General features: G+C 38.5%; 2 protein-coding genes across 2 annotated transcripts; one reads left to right on the top strand and one right to left on the bottom strand.

Moving 5' to 3' along the window:
• Nucleotides 1-10,801: 10,801 nt before the first annotated feature.
• Nucleotides 10,802-13,996, bottom strand: zic1 (zic family member 1 (odd-paired homolog, Drosophila)). The gene is made up of 3 exons (XM_047023350.1): nucleotides 12,867-13,996; nucleotides 12,264-12,427; nucleotides 10,802-11,824 (listed from the first exon to the last, which is right to left on the bottom strand). Exons 1-3 carry the CDS (start codon nucleotides 13,831-13,833, stop codon nucleotides 11,630-11,632), a joined length of 1,326 nt encoding a protein of 441 aa, XP_046879306.1. The 5' UTR covers nucleotides 13,834-13,996; the 3' UTR covers nucleotides 10,802-11,629.
• Nucleotides 13,997-18,258: 4,262 nt separating this feature from the next.
• zic4 (zic family member 4) lies at nucleotides 18,259-21,972 on the top strand. The gene is given in 3 exon segments (XM_047023349.1): nucleotides 18,259-18,682; nucleotides 18,791-19,408; nucleotides 21,488-21,972. Coding segments are annotated over 3 exon segments (1,479 nt in total). The 3' UTR covers nucleotides 21,925-21,972.
• The last annotated feature ends 916 nt before the right edge of the window (nucleotides 21,973-22,888 follow it).

The raw sequence follows: 22,888 nt of genomic DNA, 5'->3' as shown, positions 1-22,888 counted from the left end.
TGTAAGTGAGCATTGCACAACTAGGAAAACAGCTGTGTCAAAATTATGTATTGCTTGACATGTTGTCATATGATTGCATAATCATTTATTGACAAATTACTTACCTTGTGAGAAGGTTAAGTGTTTCAAGTAAAATTGGACTCTGTTCAATTTACCTCCATACTAACACTTTTTCACATTGAAGTTTTGACAAAAGGTGAGTCGAGTGCGTGGTAAAGTGGTGATCAGTAAATAAGTCAATAGATTTTAAAGAACAATTACTTGGTACAGCAAAAGAGTTCAGTTGAGCCAATACAATACTAAATAATTTAGCTCCAGGCTTTATATCAAATCATAGTTAAGTGTGGAGAGAGTGTATGGGTGGAGGAATATACACACTCCCCCCCCAAAAAAGTGTTGAATTGTTGAACTGGCAAACAGAAGTCGAAATTGTAGTCATGTGATCACCGTGTCCTTTACAGCTGCAGGGGGGACCACTTGCTGACTCCAACCCTTGCGTTTGAGAGTGTGCTCCCAAAAGAAAAATAGTCTTTAAATTTTCATATAACTGCCATAGTAGTATGTTCACAAGAATGTGAAATTTGCAGAATTTAGAGCTGTCTGGGAGTTGACTTTATGATATGGTTGGGGAAATAAAGATACAAATTCAAGGTGTCAATACAGCTGGTTATAACATATTTTGAATGTCATACAAAGATTCAAAATCTTTCCTAAGCATCAAGTTCAATCAATAAAAATATATTGTAAAGTATATACTGAATATACGCATTGTGTAAACTAATAATTGATTTTACATATTATGTTCATCTATCTCACTCTAGCTCATGTTTATTTTCATTGCATGCTCTATGTTCCATTTTAAAACTGGTCTAAATTGCCTTTGCAGGTGGAAACACAAATTAGTGATTAATTAAGAGGAGTAAGGGACACTAATAAATGGTAACCACCTGGACCGGGAAATACATTTGGGCAGATTATTATCAATCAAACTGAGGTATTGTGAATAACAGTGTTACAGGCTTACTGATTAAAAGAATGCAAACTGACTGTGACCTGATGGGAAAGGCATTACAGGCAAACATGAGTTATTTCAAAATTATGGATGGATTTTGTTCGCAATGTGTCAAGGTATATTTGTTGAACCTTGTTTTTCCTTGTAACCTTGTTTTTCCCTGTCTTCTCCTTTGTAGCAATGGTGTTGAACACAAAACGGTTTAACGGCTAATATCGTTTAAAACCTTCCTAATGCCAGAAACAAATTATTTTCAGTCTCAAGTCATTTTAATCTGTTTAGATATGTGTACAGTACAGCTTTCAAAACTGTTTACCCCATTCTCAACAGGCTTTCTGTCATTAGGGTATCACTGGGGTCACTGGGGACTCGGGAGTCAGGTGGCTGAGCGGTTAGGAAATCGGGCTAGTAATCTAAAGATTGCCAGTTCGATTCCCGGCTGTGCCAAATGACGTTGTGTCCTTGGGCAAGTAACTTCACCCTAATTTCCTCGGGGGAATGTCCCTGTACTTACAGTAAGTCGCTCTGGATAAGAGCGTCAGCTAAATGACTACATAAAAAATCTATTATATATATTTCTTTAACTGGTGTGCTGAAATGTGCAATACTGCTTCAAAGGCATGTTCAAATATTCATATTAAAATCCATACTGAAGTAGCGATGAGTTTCAATCCGTAAACTGGAACAAGAAGCATAATTAGGGTTCCTCCGTCAGGAGGACCCTATTGTGTTTGTTGGTATTATTATTATTATTATTATTATTCTAGTAATTTATCTCATGAACACATTGGTAAAAAGTTTTGAAATTTGGCATATTGATACAACATGCCACAACTACGGCCCAAACACAGACTGGCCCACATCAGACCATAGGGGGCACCACAGGAAACGCCCAAAAGTCCGATTTTCAAAGTGATAGCATTTCCACCCCATTGCTCCAATTCTTCTGAAACCTGGTGTGCATGTCTTATTTCTCATGGCTACCAAAAAAGCCTCAAGGAACCATAAGGTCCGCCTGATCTATTTTCCTGTACAATGATAATTTGGGAGAACCTTCAAAATACCTCTTCTCTTGAACCAAAGGTCAAATTAACTTGAGATTTTGTACAGATATGTATAATTGACATATTTAAAAACGTTACTTATAGCAATTGAATAAAATACAAAATGGCTGAAAGGGGTGTATTTATATAAATGTCCACATTGCCTCAATATGTTTGTGTCACTAAATCAAATGTCATTTTGAATGATGGGTTTTCAAACCTAATAGACTTTAAGGTGACATGCCTCTGAAGAACCATAACAATTTCACCTTGAGATGTCAAAATATGACTGAATTACAGCTGTTTGAACTTGGACCAAATCTGACAATGCTCACCATTGGAGAAAAAGCTTTTTTTTTGTACAGTAACTGAACATACCATACTCAACACTGAGAATAGCTCAACGAGCTGGAACGGTGACCTGCAAAGTATAAGGTCGTAGGTTCAAATCCAGCCACACTGAGTCTGTCTTAAATTTGAATATATGTTTAGTTAAACAGGATGACATCGTTTTGAAATACCATGCGCAATTTCACCTTGATATGTCAAAAGATCATTGAATTTGAGCTGTTTAAGCTTTGGCCGAATCGTACAAGCCATGCTACAGGATATACATCTTTTTTTTTTTACAGAAACTGACCAGAATTTCTCAGCCTTGCGGGTAGCTCAATGGGTTGAAACGTTGTACTGCAAAGCATAAGGTCACAGGTTCGAATCTAGGCAGTCTTTTGGCCTGTCATGATTTTGATTACTTATTTAGTTAAACAGGCAGACATCATTCTGAAATACCATGCACAATTTCATGCAATTTAACCTTGAAATGTCAACCGTTTCTTAACCTTTGTCCCAAAGCTGACAAAAAACTAATTTTATAATCAGCGTAAACAAATAATCAGCGTCATTACCCTTGGGTACCCAGCATGCAGTGCGGCATGTCCAATAACGCAAAGACTTGTGGAAAACAGTTTGGTTACAACAGCCTTGCGAGGGATTTCAGTTGTTGTGTTTGTTCAGTTAGATGTTTGTAATGTTATTGTTGGTTAGTTAATATAATCTTGTTGGTCACCCTGATTGTGCATGTTGTGTAGTTTAATCGGACCAGAGAGTCGGCTGCTAAACCTCACAGGCTTTTCTTGTGAGGAGCTGAATAAGAATGCTGTATTAGCACAGTTGCTCACATGACTTTAGTTTATTGTGAATTGACTGAGAGCCTGGAATTGTTTTTGGCCAAACATGAAGTCGTTTTGCTCTCTTATTGTCCAAGAATCGATCTTCTACTGTGTACATGTTTATGATATTATGCCGTTTTGCGGAGGAACCCGCATCGCTGCTTGCAGCTATATTTGTGAATTATGATTCTTAAAGAGCTTCAGTTCACATTATTTGCATACATGGAATGACCTTCCTTTGGAAGTTTGGAACACAGAACAGAAATTAACAGTAATTTCGTATTACTGGTAAAGTAATAAATCTATGACTGCATGCAAAATAGTATTGTGGCTTCTGTCCACACCCAAACCCTGTCATGTTCAAAAATTACATCATTCTTAACTCTTCCTCTGCGTACACAAAAGGGAGAAACAAGATTAGTCTTAACATTTTAAATTGGGAATTCAGATATGTTGAACGCAAGACAATCATTTTGAGTTGTTTTAGTTAGGGTTAAGGTAGTAAGTACAAAACCTCAGCCCCCTTGTGTCAAGGCAAATAGTTAGAGAATGGATTCCTTACACGACAAGACAACTAGTCTAGCTGTGCTTTACCTGTATAACCCCTTGTGCAGACTTTCTCTTTAAGAAACAACACACTGGATGTGCTCACTCCTCTCTGCACATAGGACCTCAATAGAATTAAACTCTTACCATCCTGTTTTTTGGTGAGATAAGATGGGTGCAAGTTTACGGTTAGTGGAAGAAAATGCATCAGGCATTAGGTAGAGGGTTAGGGTAGAACAAAATGTTTTCAATTTGCTAGTTTTGGAACTGGGAGGCAAGGGGAACACAAACCAGTGGCGTTGTTAGAGATAAAACTGTACTGGGGCACAGGCCCCAGTTCATATCCCTTTTTTTTCTTCCAAGCGTGTTGCGCACAAAACACTACTAGGCTATAGAAACTCCCCTTGCTTAACCCACTATACAACAGTTCAGGGATGCAAGTTTGATGTCAGCTTTGGCAGGGAAATCTATAGTTAATGCAAGCGCACAATTTCTTTTTAGCTTCATGTAATATTGTTTTATGTTTTAGTAAAAATAAGATGATCGGTAGGCCTATCATTTAGAAACTTTCTTTAGTTTTGTAATGTTTTCGTAGCCTACCTCATTTCTGACTTGTGTGCTGAGTCCGACACCTGGACTTCTGTGTGCGTTTTGCAGTGGCTATTTGGCAAGCTCAGAAGAGCACGCATATGTTTGTGTTTTCGGTTAAACTGCTTTGATTTTACAAGCGTTGATCTGGGATATTGCGTTTATTTTTTCCGGGATTATCAACCTAAATTAATGCACTGACTAATAAAGTAAATTGTTAAAACTCAAACTTTAGATTTTACTGGGGCACAACAAATTTATAAAGGGGCACGTGCCCCAGTAAAAAGGGTCTAAGGACGCCCCTGACACAAACCAAATCCTCAACCCTTCTATTGTGTTAAGAAATACTAACACCTTTTACCTTTGGGTCACTATAACCTGGGGTTCAGTTTATGTCATAACTCAACTAACTCTTTAATACAAATTTGACATTTGGCACAATGGTATGGTTAAAAGTGTAGAATACAACCAAGTAGTCTTAAACAGTCTAAAACGGGAGTCAAATGGCTGAGCGGTGAGGGAGTTGGGCTATTAATCAGAAGGTTGCCGGATCGATTCCCTGCCATGCCACATGATGTTGTGTCCTTGGGCAAGACACTTCACCTTACTTGCCTCGGAGGGAATGTCCCTGTACTTACTGTAAGTCGCTCTGGATAATAGCATCTGCTAAATGACTAAATGTAAATGTAAACAACAGCTGTTGTTTTTTTAACTATCTGGCATCTATGTAAAGTTATATATGTATAAATGCTGATGAGACAGACTAACAGACATATTCCAACTAAGTCAAGAGAATGTTGTGGTTTTGTAATATTACTAAGAACACATAAACTGCCCTTGTAATTATTTAATTGTTTACTTCAGCCAAGACAAGTTGATTTCAAGAATAATTACAACACATCCATTTATTGAAAAAATTCCCATTTCAAACGAATGATGAACAAAAAATTGCTGATATCAGTCTAATCTCTCACCTTTGACCTTCCTGATATGGACCTCTCAGGGACTGGTACAGCCTTATCAGTTTTATCTAACCTGACTTGCCAGATGGTTTGTTAAACATATACATCTGGGAAGTTGTCCTTGGAAACTGCTTGGAATAGGGCAGGCACTTAAAAAACTCGACAAGTGATTGGATGAACCATCTGTCTATCACCGTCTATCAAGGGGTTATCTTCAACCACGTCTGTAGCTGGCAATAGCTCCACATAGGCTATGGTTGTCTGAACCACTGGGGTTCAGTCACAAACTGTTGAAGTTTTGCAAGATGGATTCATATGGTCGAGACAATAGGTGGTACTTTTTTGTGGCAACTACGCTGAAAACATATGTATTTAAATCTCTAAATGTTTTTGTGGACAGTTTAGGAAGTTACATTGGAGGAAATGTACTTAGATTAATATGTTATATCATTTTACACACAATATGTATATGGTTAAGAATTGATATTGCACTAGGGATTGGTTAGGGTTAGGTATTAAATAGAGGGATGTTATTGATTGCAGAATAATTCAAATTATAATCTTGAACATTTTAGGCAACGCTTTCTGCTATAGGAAAACAACAATAGTTTACAAAAATAGATTCACATTGGTGAAGTAAATGTAATGAAGTAAACTTTCCTTTTTTGGTTCAAAGCACAATATTAATGAGGTCAGTTGTTTTCTTCTTCTTTATTTTGATTGTTGGAATGGAACAGAAAACTCCCCTAGGGGTGAATTTACATTCAGTCTAGATCTACTTTCAGTGTAGATAAACTGAAATAATGTTTAGTAGGTTAATAATTTGACAATCTTCTTTGTGTGGATCTGAGAAGTATCTTAACTTCAATCCAAAATGAAAATAAATCACACAGACCATCTATCACTTTCCATGAATCGTAATATATGCACATTTCTGCCATAGTTGTTTATGAGTAATTCTGGGCAAAAACACATTTGATAGTTAGCATACTGAATCAACTATGAAGCAGTATTTTAATTGCAATTTACATTTGACATGAAATAATGCATCTTCAATGTATATTTCCTCTAAATTGTTTTTTTAATGGATCTTCAACCTTTGGTTGTGCGTATGCTCACATGTCATTATCTTAGTGTTCCAAGCTGCTGCTTCACCTCCAGATATGATCATGATTATTCTGATGAGATGCAATTAAATAAGCAGATGTCCACAAGCTGCTTTCAAGACAAATTGATAAAGTATGTCCCAATCCAACCACTGCATTTCGATATTGTAAAACTGATACTTGATAGCCTGCCCTTGATTACATAACATACAAATGCTTATCATTAAATAAATTATTAATACTGGAAGTTATATAAATTAAGAATTATAGCTAATATCACCATTAGCCTAGTTCACATAGCAGAAAAAAATTGCGCATATGAAATACGATTTGTGATTTTACTATGTGCAATTATCAATTATTAGTGAACTCAAACATAGAATTACTGTATGAGGTCAAAATGAAACACAATCTCCCATGTAAGGATAAAGGAAGGCGATGCCCTTCCTTTTGTCATGAAGAAATGTTGCCAGGCTCTGTTGAATAGGTGTGAATTCTGTCTACATTTACTTCATTTAAATGATAAAATAAAAGTTATTACAAACAGTTTACAAACTTCTTGTTGAAAGTGCAAAGAGCAGTTGTGAAGCAATTGTTTGTAAATGAGTAACATCTATCAAAAGTGTCCAAGATAATAATAATAATAATAAATGCCTGCCAGTTGATAACGTGGTTATCGTCAAAAATGTCCTGCAAGAGATGGATTATCTCTCTTCTTGTACAATTTTTTTTAACATCTAAGGAAGAAGTTAGGCCTTGTCCCAAATTTGTCAAAAAACTAATTGAAAGGACCCCATTTGGCAACACGTCAGGGAAGGGCAAAAACATAGGTCTAGACAATGTCCGCACCTCTGCAAATCTTCTGAGGCCGTCTTCCGACTCACACTATATAAAGATTATTTTTTTGTGTAGGACAGCCTGTTAACAAAAATTATGACAATGTAACATCAGGTGCCAAACGACAGGACCAAAGTGCCCACGCCTGCGTGTCCGGTGTGTGTATGTGTGTGAGTGTGTGTATGTGTGAGTGTGTGTGTGTGTGTGGGGGGGGGGGTACAATAGTAAATCAACAAAAAATAAAGGCAATGGCATGCATTGGGCTTTGTGCCCAAGTGACACTTGAACACAGACCAACGTTTTAGAAAGGCTGCTACAAAGGAAAGATTTACAAATTCTACACTTCTACAATATGATAAAGTATAGGTTACCTATAATGCTACCCATTGAGAGAAGCGGCACACTGTTGACATTCCTCTTTAGACATCAGATGAACAGCAATTTGATAATCTGATTATGGTGTGGATCTTCTTCACTGTCCAATGTAATGCTATAGCCCTTGCTTGTAACCCTTGTTACTGTAAAAGGCCAGACATCTTTATCCCTGCAAACAGACCATGGTCCCCAAATGGGCAAAGCCTATTGTGCCTGTGTGTAAACAGGTTTATGCTGATACCCTTCACATGTTATTGACTTCAGACAGAAAAGTGAAATCCTTGAATGAATGATCAGAGATCCGAAGTGTTCTTTGCATTTGCTAATAATTCATATAGGCTATGCAATAGACTAAGTCTGTATTTGTATGGACTTGATTTATAGTATGGAAAGTTCAAGCGAAACAACACTACGACACGTAGCCTAGCCTAGCCTCATACATTTACCATCTCGATTTTCAATGGATATCAAAAGAACGTTTTTAAATTCACGAAATATTTATATTGCGATAAATATTAAGATTATTTTGTTCTGTGTGTACAATGGAAATGTATAGCCGACAGGCATTTCATGTAGTCCACTGTCATTACATCGACCTCTGATCTGATAACATCGTTCTGACTTAACACTCAAGGCGAAGGTCAATTCCAAGAGTAAATCTTTGACTTATTAATTTAGTTAACACTGTGCACAACAGATGGACATAGGGATCATGGGTCTGGGAGACATGGGCACCCCATTCATCAAGTGGCACATTAAAGCTTCCCCCTATATTCTCGATTTACACGCGTCAGTCACCTCCATATTTTGGGGTCGACGCTTGAATGAACTACTGGGCTGTTCCCATTTTTTAAGATCTTGATTTAAATAATTTAGACAGTTACGACAACAACAACAACTCATCTTTAACAAGTAGCCAGTTAGATTACGCTATCAAGTAATTTAGAATGGAAAGAGAAATAAACATCAGGCTTCCTGTTCGGTTTACAATTGTAGAGCTAACGACTTTAAGATCATTAAAGTTATTTTTCCACCTACAGTCAAAATAAACCTGGATTTTCTTCATAGTAATCAACACAAACAAATCGGGACCGGTTTACTGGCTGCAAGTGCACGCATACATATTCATAGTGTTGCCGCCTGCGCCCTTTGCTTTATTTGCAGCTTGTTTTCTCTCACATGTAGTGTATCAAAGTAGGCAACTATAATGTAGTGCATCAAATCTTCGTGGCATTTTTTCGGTTGTTAAATGTCTCAAAATAAAAAACTACTATCAGAATGCATTTGTTTAAATGAGATTTCGAGCTTTGATGTGTAGGCTAACTTAAGACTGTCCTCCAAGAAGTGAACAAAAACGTGTTTCTAGTTGATTAATCTGCTGGCTAAGATTTGACTGACACTGCAAATGTACTTGATCGCACACACCGTAATTATTTGCAGAATGTTTGAAATATTAAGTGCTTGTCTATATTGTCATTCAAAGCTCCAAGCCATATGTAACAAATCCAATATGTGAGCATGATGGTGAAAAAAACCAACAAACCCCAGGCTGCACCAGGCGTATTTGTTAACAGCTAAAGTTAAACTTGCATATGCCTTTTGATGTTGTTCCACACGTTCTTTTCCAGTCGGATTCCATTTCAGAAATGAATACATGAGATTCTCCTGCCACCCTAAACAAGTCTCTATAAAGAATACATTTCATTGCATGGATCGATACCTAACACTTTCTATTACTGATCTAGTGGTGCATGCATTGAGATGTATCAGCACTATAACCTAAATAGATAGTGTTAAATAGAGTCGAAAAGTCATTTTATTACAATCCTTAATTTATCTCAAAAGTTAATAGCCCATGAAAAGAAAACATGAATACATTTCAATATATTTCATAAAATCACCCCAGATATCGTGCATTTTTGGGAACTTTCTCTCGCAAACACACGCACACGCATGCACACACACACACACACACACACACACACACACACACACATACACCAACATACACACACAGGTACACACGTTGTTATTACGGCTACAGTTGAATTACTGGACGTGTAGAGTTGGGGTCATTTTTTCGTGATTTTATTTAGGCCTTAACCTCAGAACAACTGAACTATTGCTGTTAATAGTTGTGCTTGAAATTATTCGACCACACACTTTCACAAACACACAGCCTAAACTACACATTTTATCATAACGAAGCGCGATATTGCAACAGCAAAATGCATTTGCGTTCAATATGCAGATTATATATTCAACAAAAGTGTCCAAATGACAATTTAGTAGTGAACTGAGAGATTGTGAATTAGATTATTGGGTTTTGCACACTGGCACTGTTAACCACGCTCATGATCATTGGAGTCTGTTGATGTGATTTCTGCCTAATGGGGCGGTCAAGGAAGCTGCTAAGGAACAAAAGAAAAACAGTGACTCCACAACACTTCCTAAAACTATGAAATCCGACACAGGGAAAATGAATTAGATTCGAGAATAATTAAGCAACATAAACTATCCAGTTTACACTGATGAGTATCCGTCACGATTAATCGTTTTAATTCGCACATTACTTCAGGGCAACGTCTGGCATGTTAATTTTGGATAAACAGAAGACACGAGACAGAGCCTAAATCAAATTACTTCACATAAATGACCTATTATACGATTAGACTAGTTGTTCACTGATGTAAGGGTGATGTGATGTGATTTAAACCCTGTGTATCAATAAGCGTATCTAAATTGTTACACTTGTACATCATATTTCAAATAACCTATAGGAATATGTTACCATTTTGTTACATTGAAATGGGTGGACGTATCGACGTTCAGCTATCTAGTGGCACAGCCATGAACATTTTCTTATTTGGTGAAAACATACATATAGGCCTAGTTCTCATATCCTATTCAAAGTTGTATCTTTTCTAGGGCTGTTGGGTTGTACACAGCAAGCAGTATTCACTCTGCTATCCAGTCATGCCTAAAAATGTTACGGGAATGAGTTTAAGAATTTAAGTTTCAACATTCCTATATGTTTAATGTATGCACCTTCCTGCCAAAGTAAATTCCTTGGTCTGTATAAACGTTCATGGCGAATAAAATCCCTTCTGATTCTGATTCTGATTCTGAACAAAAATTTTGCAGGCAATCGGTGATTGTATTTTTAATCCTTTAATATAGTACGAAATGTAACCAAACATTATTGTAAACTAAATTTTACATACGAGCGTATTTCTCCATAAATACCGATCATTTCTAACATGTGTTACCGGTCCTTTACATGCGGATAAATATGGAAAATTGATCTATTTACAGGTAATAATTCCTTGCAATTGTCAAGGCATGGACAGAGAGTTTTATATTTATCACGTACATGAACAGATTGACACGGAGTTTCAGGCTTTCACTACACGATTTATCGACATGACATTAAATAACAACAATGATACTGTGCTACTCAAACTGGACCTTGGACGAAATGTTGCACTGAATACAAAAGCACATTAATACTAATAGTCGGTTAGGTTGACGTGTAGACTGTAGTAATACTGAGTAATTCACATTTGGTACACATAACTATAACATTCTGTTCAATCAAGTCTAATCATCGCAATATTCTTTAACCATCTCATTTCCATATATCTAGGGACCACATTTTCACAAATTCCCTTAAACTGTGATATAACTATTTACAAAATAAAATATTACATTTTGAACTAAGTGAATCTTTATGTACAAAAATTAGGGCACTACCTGCAGATAGCATGCATTTCGAGATTCCCCACTTCAGTCTTTTGATATAAAGAAAATGTAAAACTTGGTAGCTGGCCTTGCACCTTGTCCATGCATTGTTCTCTTTCTTTGCTAAATAGCCGTTAACCAACCATTTTGGCCTCCTTGTTTTATTTTTCTCTCGGTCCACGCGTTAAAGGCTGACTTGTTAGTCTTTGATTCCAAAGCAGTCTTAATTCTGCAGTCTTTTCAGAAATATTTACACGTACCATTCATTGAAATTTGATGACAGCGTGCTGTGACTTGTATGATGAACTGTCGATACTGCTGGTGATATGGAACTGCTGCTCTGGTTCTCTGTAGACGGTGACACAATAGTTGGTGGCGTGGATGACTCGTACCCTGAACTTGCCGCTGGCGATGGTTGGGATCCTTGAGTGGTCGACTCGTGAACCTGCGATATAAACATTAGAAAAGTGTATTAGATTTCACTGAACACTTTGCTGAACTCAAAACAACATGAAATACATAATTAATTGTAAAGTATGACATTTATTCGACACTTTTAATCTATTAATTTACTTGAGAAAGGTAGCTAACTGGATGTGTTCACTGTCAGATAAATTAATTTCCACAGCACGCATTATAGGCTACTATAAATTAGTTCACATATATTCTCTTCAAGCCTACATTTGAATTCAAAGGCTTTCTGAATGTGCAATGAATGTATGTATCTGTTTCCTGGTATTAGCAAATTACTCACACATTAATTTAAGGGAATGCTATAATGTATCAATAAGCAAACCATAATCAATCAAATAACATAAACATGTAGGCTTATCGTATTTTATTTATAACGTTAGAATGTATTCACGTTTAACACAGTACTATACCTTCATGTGTTTTCGGAGAGAGCTGGGGTGTGTGTATGACTTGTCGCACATTTTGCAAAGATAGGGCTTGTCGGACGTGTGGACATGCATGTGTTTCTTGCGATCGCTGCTGTTTGCAAACCGTCTGTCGCAGCCCTCAAACTCACACTTGAAAGGCTTTTCACCTACAAAGTACAAATATAAACATTTTATCTCTCAAAACTGTTATAAATATTGAAAAAGCATAATGAAAGGAACAAATGCATAGTCGATATGAAATATGCAATATTAATCAAATTAGGCCTAATAAATGGCAACAAATGTTACTTATTTCATATATGTGCATTGAACCCGTTTATACACTGAATAGTACTTCTATGTCCTACAACAACAATTATCAATTTATTTTCCCTCATATCCTCAAGTCTGCCATACTAAAATGTGTTGCATTTTTCCTTCTTTTTATTAATTTATAGGCTCAATAAAATATGTTATATATCGACGTATTATAAAGCATTCATGTTAGTCAACTGAATGCCGCTGTATAATTGTACTAGTATTGGCAGACTAGACTATTTGCCACTATATTTTTACGTCTTAAAAATGTCTGATATCAAATCTTACCAGTGTGAGTCCTTTTGTGAATCTTTAGATTTTCCGATCGAGCAAATACTTTGCCACAACCTGGAAATGGACATGGAAATGGTTTCTCTCCGGTGTGCACTCTGATGTGGTTCACAAGTTTGTATTTGGCTTTGAATGGTTTTCCTTCTCGGGCACACTCTTCCCAGAAGCAAATGTGGTTCGACTGCTCCGGTCCTCCCACATGCTCCACAGTCAGATGGGTGACGAGCTCGTGCATTGTGCTAAAAGTTTTGTTGCACGACTTTTTTGGGTTCGTTAGTTGCTCCGGTTCGATCCACTTGCAGATCAGCTCTTGTTTTATCGGCTGCCTCATGTAACGGAAGAAGGCCCCTGCTCCATGATGCGCGGCCATATTCATGTTCATAGGGCCATAGCCATGCAACTGGGTCGAAGCATAGTGGTCGGACCGCGGGCTGGTAACGTGGCCATACTGGTCGGCTCTGCCGTACATGTCCCCCGAAAAGCCCAATCGCATCTGACTATTAACAACATTTGAGGAAGCATGGCTCGCGGCTTGCTCGTGAAGTCCTGGGAAGAGCAGGTGTCCCGCTGCATCTGAGTGTCCATGTGGGGCTGCAAAACTTCCCGCTGCGGAGGCGAAGAGACTGTGCTGAGCGCTGGTAGCGTCTCCGAAGCCTCGATTTCTGAAGAGAAAATCCCGGGTGGAATTGAAAGCCGCCGTAGAGTAAGAACTGACATGAGTCGGGTGGTGGTGATGTCCCAGGGCAGCGGCTGCGTAGCCGGGCGCTTGGGAGGAAAATGCAGTTTGCCCGGAGCCAAGATCATGCGAACTGTGGTTGATTTTGAAAGCACCCATCCCGTCTGCGAACGGATTTATCCCCAAAGCCACTTCTCTTTCTGTGACTTCGCCTGTTGAGTGATGCCGCGAGGAGCCGAAAGTAGTCACTCCTATGGTAGGATACTGTGGTCCTGCGTCCAAGAGCATCTTTAGTCTGGACTCGCTGAGACGACTGAGTGCAGAAATAAAAAATCACGCACAAATATTCTCAGTCCCTACCTCTGCCTACAAAAATTATCAGACCTCGCTGAACTGAGAAAACTCCAATCCACCGATTTTCTATTTACTTTCAGAGGACAGGAATTTTCCCCACTACCTCTCTTCCGATGAACACGCAAATCATGTACGATATTGTCTTTTGCGGTTTATCTTCCTGTGGCGAAACTTTCACCTCCTCAGTCAGGCAGTGAGCTCTAGACTGATAGTCGCAATCATTCCTGCAGATAAATGAATTGAAAAGACAACACAGTCCACCCCTGATGAATGGAAAAGGAGGGGGATGGTCATGTGACAATATTCTTGGTCTCTCATTGGAGCATCCTTTCTCCCCCACGAGTAACATCCACTCACCAAATAACAATCCGTGGTGCTGTGCCCACACTCCCATTGGTCCGTTTACATCATCAATCCTAAGTATTGTGAGATTGCTGACTGAGGATTTGGTTAAAAGGCTGAATAACAACACGAAAAAAGTTTTTAAATGTAAAGAAACAAAACGCTATGTGAGAAAATATATTCACATTTGCTAGGTGTTTATTTATTCATTTACTGCTGAAGCAAAATATATATGTTTTTTTTCTAAATGTGTTTTATCCACAATATATACAATGCATATGAAATAAGCATTTGCCTTTTACAGTCCACACTACAGTCCGCAGGGAACTTAACTAACATGCCCACACCTCGACAACCTCCCTTCCTCACGAAAAAACATATTGGCAGCAAATGCAATGCATTCACCACCAATTTGATATTCCAGAGCACATGGGGCCTACAGATTTCAAGGTAAAAGTTCCAATTTATTGCAGGAGTACTGGTCAACTTCCACTAGCAAGATATATCTAACCTCGAAATTGATCAATCAACATATTGGGACTAAAACATGTACCTGGGAGAGTCTACATACCCAAGCTATGTTGCATATAAAGCCTAAACAACTGCGTCACGTAACCAGCACCGTTTATGATGCTGCTGTCAGCTTCTCACACTTCAATGGACACCATTTTCATAAACTCTGTTATTGCAGACGTTTAAGATAGAGCTACGTTTGCAGCACTCTATCTTGCCCTTTTTCTGAATAACCCGTCCCCCCATGTAGCCCACCTGCCAAAGAGATAACATCAGCAGTTTGGGTCCTTGCATCACATTCCTGAACCATGTTTTTACGTAAATGTTTCCCCAAACAGTTTCTCGAAGTCATTATCTTCCAATTGATGTGTTATACAGAAACATGCACATTGACAATGTGAGATCTTTTTTTGTCTGTATAGTAATGCTTAACCCTTGCATGTGTAGAACGTTGTGGGTTGTCGAAGTTATGAAGTGGGATTTGCGGCGCTCTCTGCAGGAACCTCCGGCTGCTAGAGTTCAAAGCCGTGCGCACAGACGTGCCATGCCAACCATTAAAACATCATCTTGACTGCTAGTTTTTGTTAGTCAGTCCCAAACACATACTAGCGAGACCGAGGGAAGAGACGGCGAAGTTAAGGTTTAAAAGTTGTTATACCCAACAATACATTTCGAAGGAACATTCAACAGGTGGAAAACGGTAAGAATGGCACGTGTACGGAAGTGTCTTTGAAAATAGAAAAGACAGAACATGGCCCTGTTTCTGCCGGCGTCAGAAGGTGTCAGGTTTTGAAGAGTTTTCACTTACAGCCCTACTTGGTTGAGCTGTTACTTTGGGCGTGCATTTTTCTATATTCTGTATTGCATGTATAGACTGTGGTTATATGATATAAATGCTTACAAACTATCTTGCCTGACCTATGGACAATTGTCCCAAAAGGTCGGACAGGTCTACTGGACATTTTTGATTGAGATGTAATACATAATAGATGGTCTTATTACATTTCCAGAGAATGTAAACATATAAACAATAGATATAAATAGAATTGTAGTGAGGGTAATTTGACTATAGCTGATACAATTAAGGAAACTTGATGTTTTGTTCTATCACCGACCCTTCATTGGTGTCTATTTGTGAGCAAAGCACTTCAAAGAAGGCTATGTGTTACAGAGATTCCTCAGAAGACAAGGCTACAGCTACGAGCCTATACCAGTCTGTGAGCAAAGGCCATTAGGATCAATCATAGTTTTCATAATATTTGGCTCATTATGACTTGCTGGACATGGCATTGTCATCAAAGGCTTTTGACGTTTACATTTTTTAAGAGAGATTCTTAAGTTTCTTAAGAGATGTCCGTTAAATTTGATAGTTTTTTTTATTACTACTGCAAAGTGACAGATTAAAGTTTGAACGGGTTTAAAACAGATTCTTGCCTCTGAGGTAAAAAGAATAAGAAAAAAGCGATGGTAATTAACTTTTCGTCTGACATTTGCGGTTTTTGTAGAAAATATTTAACTTACCTACTTCGCTACCAAGTTGACTTCAAATAACTGTTCTCACTTGACTACAAAAGCTCCATAGTCATCTTTTGGAAACTGAAATGAATGAATTGACCATTTATCGTAGGCTTACATGGACTCCAAATATAGCGTTAACTTATGAACTTGTGCGGAATGCGTTTCTTAAACTATTGAAACATGCTACTTCATGTTCAAGCAATGGTCATACAGTTGTAAAATATTGTCTTGACACACTGTCAAAATAAATTAACATTTTACTGCCTTTGAATCACCCACCGTTCTTAATATCTGTGATTGATCACAATGGTCACATTGTCATACACCCAGCAGTGTTTTAGATTTTAAAATGTGATAGCCTACTTGACATGAATCTAATGTTAACTGACCTTTTAGGGTGGTCAGCTCACATTACAATACATCTTTGTTATGATTATTAAGAAATAGGCTCCAAGCTTTTTCTAAAGTAAGACCCGTGATCAATAACTTTTATTGTTAATTAATCTTCTTTATACAGGCTTTATACATATAAATTCCACGCAGACGACAATTCCATATGCGCCTTTTGATATTACCCAAAGAAAACATGATCTTAAAATGTTAAATAGAGACAATGTATAATTTTTTTCGGCCAGTCTTAAAATAGCAGACCAGTGGCTGGTAGTAGGAACTTAAAATGTTCAGGTGTCATAATGCATTGGTCATCTGAAGCTAGATTTTTACCAGTCTGTTGGGTGGCTAGTCTATCTTGCGGTCACCCACTTCTAAGCACTAGTTTAAAGACTTTAATACAATAGGCTACTGGTCCAGTCGCCTACGAAATAGGCCTACGTGGGTCTCACACCCTGTAATTCATTCTTAACATGGTTTTATACTTTAGACTATGTTACATTTCCCGTGTGGACCCGTTATGATACCATGGGCACAGAGTAGCCTAGGCCTAAATTAATTAGGTTATAGCTTAATTTAGCGAGTTTTTTTTTGTCCCTAACTCTTTGCCTTACTGCGCGTTTTTGCTGTACCACCTCCTGCACCCCTGATCCACTCCAGTTCTGGGTCTCAATCAGACAGTGCTAGAGAGCGAAATCACACCGGATCACGACAACAGGTCCGCTCTATTACTTCTTTTTTCGGGACAATAGACGTCGCTCACTCTATTCACAAATAAAGAGAAACCGATCCCGACGTGCTGGAAGCAACAAATGCGCTACGAGGGGTTGTAACTTGCGGGTGGGAGGACATGTAAATATGTTTCTTTACCGTCTTTTTTTACAATGTGTGTTAAAACGCCCACTGTGGAACATTTCTTTTGTCAGAACACGTCTTTGATGCAAGCATTTAAGAACGCAACGATCTTTTTCATCATTGCGTTTGTCTAATGACAACGTGATTGTTTACATAACGGAAATAAGATATTTTGGAATTATTTATGATCCGTATAACCTTAATAGTAAACAAAGCACTCTTGCATACTCAAGTAAGTTTCCTTGGTCAAAATATTGTAAATCAGTATTACAAAGTTCCGTGTTGCATGTGGATGCAACACGGAAAACTCGCTTTTACAGTTCTGAAGCAAAGATTTAACTTTTAGGAAAGAGTTTAAAGTACAACAACCTTTGCATAACAACTACTTTTTCCCATGTGTAGCCTGAGGCACGGCGCAGGCGCTCTTGTTCCTTGCTGTCACTAAAACATTTTTCTTCGCATTGGAAACTGTCACAAGTGACGTCAATCACTGAGCTCTGACCAATTAGAACGCGGGGTGATTGTTTAGCTCCACGGGCTGCAGCGCCTACCATGAATCTCTATTCAGTATATCAAAGCTTCCTGCTGCTGCCTCTCAAGCGAATGGGATTCCATGTAGGCACTGAGATAGAATCTGAACTTTAAAAACTTTTTTTCTTCTATTTTTCATTGCGATTAAAATATATTTGTCATCATCATTATTATTTTGCCTGCTGTCAAGTCATTCTAAAATTAGGAGTAATGAGCGTGGATGCTTTGTGAAGCCCTGTGATGGACCCTACGTTTTCCAAACGGAACACGGCGCTGAGATTAGTTGACTTGGCAGGGGCTCACCACCATCACCATCATCACCACCATACCCCTCAGAGCGTGACAGGCTTCCCGGGGTTCAGCAGCCATCCACACTCAATGGCTCACGCGCACCCTGGGGAGATTACTGCGGAACCCCGCCTGGGGCCGAGTCCATTCGGGCCAGAACACATGGGGCACTCCGCGGCCCTCAAAATCAGCCCAGCCCATCATTATCCCCACCACCATCACCACCACAATCATCATATGGCAGGCCACAGTGAAGTGGTCTCCAGTCAAACGGGAGCTTTTGGCCCGGTGCAGGCAACGACGGTACCCTATTCTATGTCTCACACGGCCCAGGCGTTATCCGCAGGTAGGGATTTCCTCATTCGAAGAGATCTGACAGCTCAAGCCATGCCAGTGCTGACCGACCAGGCTCCTGGTTCAACCTCTCACCACGGAATGTTTGTCTCAACAACAGGTAGCTATCCAGGACACTATGGTCATCACCCCGACGCTGGAAACCATACCCTCTTCTCTGGACTCCATCACGATCAGCCATCTAACGGAGCACCAGGTGGCCAAGCCTTGAATGGTCAAATAAGGTTAGGAATACCTGGAGAAATGTACGTTAGGTCTGATCACTTGAGTCAAGTGGCAAGCTCAAGGGCTGATCCGTTCTCCGCCTCGCCTTTACATGGCTACGGTGGTCTGAATCTGAACATGAATCTCAGCGCTCATCACCACGGAGCCGGTGCCTTTTTCCGTTACATGAGGCAGCCGATAAAGCAAGAACTCATTTGCAAGTGGCTGGAACCGGAGCACTCGCCGAAGAAACTTTGCTCCAAAACTTACAGCACTATGCACGAGCTGGTAACGCATGTGACAGTGGAGCATGTCGGAGGACCCGAACAGGCAAACCATATATGCTTTTGGGAAGAGTGTCCAAGGGAAGGAAAACCATTTAAAGCCAAGTACAAACTTGTAAATCATATTCGCGTGCACACCGGAGAGAAACCGTTTCCTTGTCCATTCCCTGGATGTGGAAAAGTATTCGCAAGATCTGAAAACCTTAAGATTCACAAAAGAACACATACAGGTCAGTGACTTAATTTATATTTAGCTGCGCTTTTCAAAGAATATATAATACAAGTATTGCATTGAATTTACGATCGACTATCATCAATAGGCTACAATCTCTATGCAATATTGCTTCACAGTAATTTAGCCTAAATATTAAGCAATTTAATTTTTAACACTAGCCACTAGTGGGTTATTTCTTCAGTAAACAAACCAATACTGGTTTTATTAAAGCCATACCCCAAAGAGAGAATTAAAAACAGAGTAGTGTTTGGTAAATAGCATTTTAGTTGCTATTTGAACAAATCAACGTCTAAATAAGCATATTAACTTTCTGTGGATGCAGCAGCACAGCATGTTTGAGTCTGAACCTAATTTCTAAGTGTTTGTTGTTAGTTGCATCAGTGGTCAAAAGTTGTAGAAGGATGTGGCTTGGGGATTCTGGTACAGCTCACTCAAGCGTTTGACGTGTGAACTGACATGTTTATGCCAAAATAGATCGAAGATTCAGGCCTACCACAAGTCTATCAGAGCACTGCCACATATGGACAAGTAGCACACAACTGGTCAAAAAGATACGTATTATACTTAAAATAATAAAATGAAAGTTGGCTTTTGGAGGATGGAGGAAATTATGGTTCGTTGGATTGTCAATGCTTTTCAGTCTTGTTTTTAAAATACTTGTTGCTGAATCCCCATGTGCATAGTCTGTCTCTGTAGTCTATAGGTAGGGCATCATGTGACTTGTATCTTGTAATCTTGCATTAATGCCAAAACGTGTTTAACAGAATACATGATAGGTTAGATAATTATGTCAAAATATACATTATTCTCAGATTACTTCCAGTATGAATGATAATCTAAAACTTCTCATTCTAATACTTTATTTGACTGTAATATATACAGCATTAGTACAATATGACTAGTATTTACATTATTGTTGTTTCTATTTGGACTTACTTAACTATAAATATGATTAGTTGTATTTGTTAAGATTATTAGTGGTAGGATTTTTTTTACTGGTTAAATATGTTATGTTGAAGGATGTATTCAACGAAGCATCAGCAAAAACTCCAATGCTAAAAGACAAAATGCAATAAAGCTATACAAGGAATATTGTAGTTGCTTACAAAGCAGGGAAATGCTTTGGGTAATACTCATCCTTGCAAAAGCAACAAGTCGATAGAAAGAAGCGCCTAGAAAAAGGAGGGGCCACAGCAATGTAACAGGTAGTCTATACCAACCATGTTTTACAGGCTGCCCTCTGGGTTACATTATTTGGTGGGACTTGTAATGTATTGTAATAACATTCTTTCTTTGTGATACATTTGAGAATAATTATCAACAAACACATATGCTTCCTGAAAACATAATATCTGGGACACGCAGCTATATTCAGATACATAGTTTCTAAAGAGAAGAACATACACTTTTGGACCCAATCCCATCATACTCTGCATGGAGTGTGTGTAATACAATAATGATAACAAATTTGCCTCCCCAAACGTATTCAGCCCAGTAAATGCATAATTCAAACCATTTGCTAACAGTACAAATCTGTTAAATTATTTCAGTGTGTGTTGACTCCCAAGGGCCCTGGTCCTTCGTATAATGTTTAAAACTGAAATCTGTGGTTATGGCTCAATCTTCCCTTGGGGTCTGCTCCTCGATGCTTCCTTGTAAAACACTAATATCCTTGATTGGCTCTCTCAGCTCAACAGCTGAAGGTCAAATTGATATTCAACACGCAAGTATAATTAGACAGCAGCAATTACACATGAGTCGCTTGGCGCTTAAGAGAAATCAGCGTTTAATGATTCTAGTGTAATTTATTCAGATTGTCTTTTTGCCTGGTCATGTTGTCGGCCTTTATGGACTGTCATGGTTGCAGGTGAACAGCAACAACCAAATGTTGCTCGTGTGCCAAGTAAGTCCTTTGACTTTGTGAATATTCAGTTTGGTTGACAACATTGTGCCACTTTAGGTGAGCATTTTTTCTCCACCAGCATTGCTTATATTGGGACCTTGACTTCAAGGTAGAAGTTCCCGATTGCTTTTTCAAGTCGAGTATCACCTAAACTATGTCATTTCATTGCAGGTGAAAAGCCCTTTAAATGTGAGTTTGACGGATGTGACAGACGTTTCGCCAATAGCAGTGACCGGAAAAAGCACTCCCACGTGCACACCAGCGATAAGCCTTACAACTGCAAAGTAAGAGGTTGTGACAAATCTTACACACACCCGAGCTCACTAAGAAAACACATGAAGGTGCACTGTAAGTCTCCACCACCAAGTTCAGGCTACGAATCTTCAACTCCATCATTAGTGTCCCCCTCATCGGACATAGGCCGCGAGCCAGGGGCTTCATCGCTCTCAGAACCCGTCGCGTCGTCACAGCCCGCCAATCTTAGTGAGTGGTACGTTTGTCACAGTTCTGGAGCCAGTGGCACTCATACACCACCCAGCGGTTCCTCCACACCTGACCCCTCAGATGAACCACCTTACAGGAACCCTCAGTCAAGGGACGCCTTCTAACAGATTCCGTTTTGAAAATGCAGCAAACATAAATATATTTTCTATTGGGCATCAATCTAGAAGGTATATTTTCAAATGTTTTGATTCAATACACTGGCGTATGGCCTATTCCTATGAAAAAACTGTATTTTCTCCGCATAAAGAAAATACGAAATTCAGTTTGTACATTTCTGATATATGGTACTGATTTAATGTAGCCTACGCATGTTGCATTATTTTGTAAATTCAGTTTAGACTTAAACATTTTTTTAATTTATTTTTTAATCTGAGCCTTTTTGTATTATCGAACCAAAGTGTTTCAATATGAAATGTACATTTGTAAATTGCTCATTTTTGATGTGTTAATGTAACAGTAGCCACATTTTTTGTAAGCTTCTGTCTTTAAGCAATTTTGTTTGCTAAAATTGTTTGTATACATGTTTTATGTTTCATACATAAATATTTTCATTTGTGATGAAAGTCAACTATTGAATTGTTTTCATATGGTCTATTTGATATTACCTACAAAGTCATAAATGTTTATTCAACGTTGGCATTTGGTGGGTATTTTGTATTGTCACAATTTGTCAGCAATGCCTTTTTATTATGTGTTCTCATCTAGTGTACACTTGAAATGTGTACCATATTGCCCTGTAATTTTGTCGGTATTTGGAATAAAGGGTGTACGATAAAATGTTTTCTGGCTTTTGTGACATATTCATGTCACACATTTCTGTCCATTGTTCCCGTTCAGCAAAAATCCACAGACATAGGCTAAGGAAAACAATGATGAAACAACATTTTTGAATCAAGAAAAATTGTTGTGGTCTGAAATGTGAGACAATACTTGAGGCAAAACATTTGCCTTGCCGTCGAATTAATAAAAAGGTGTCAAGCACGTTGGGCACCTATTTTCTACACGTGCTTCATAACTTAAGATACGATTTGGGGCAGTTTTGATTGGGCAACGATAATGTGTCCTCAG

This window comes from Hypomesus transpacificus, chromosome 8 (assembly GCF_021917145.1).
Source record: "Hypomesus transpacificus isolate Combined female chromosome 8, fHypTra1, whole genome shotgun sequence".
In the NCBI taxonomy this organism is placed as follows: domain Eukaryota; kingdom Metazoa; phylum Chordata; class Actinopteri; order Osmeriformes; family Osmeridae; genus Hypomesus; species Hypomesus transpacificus.
Note: the sequence above shows the minus strand (reverse complement) of the source record. Positions and strands in the feature narration are given on the sequence as shown.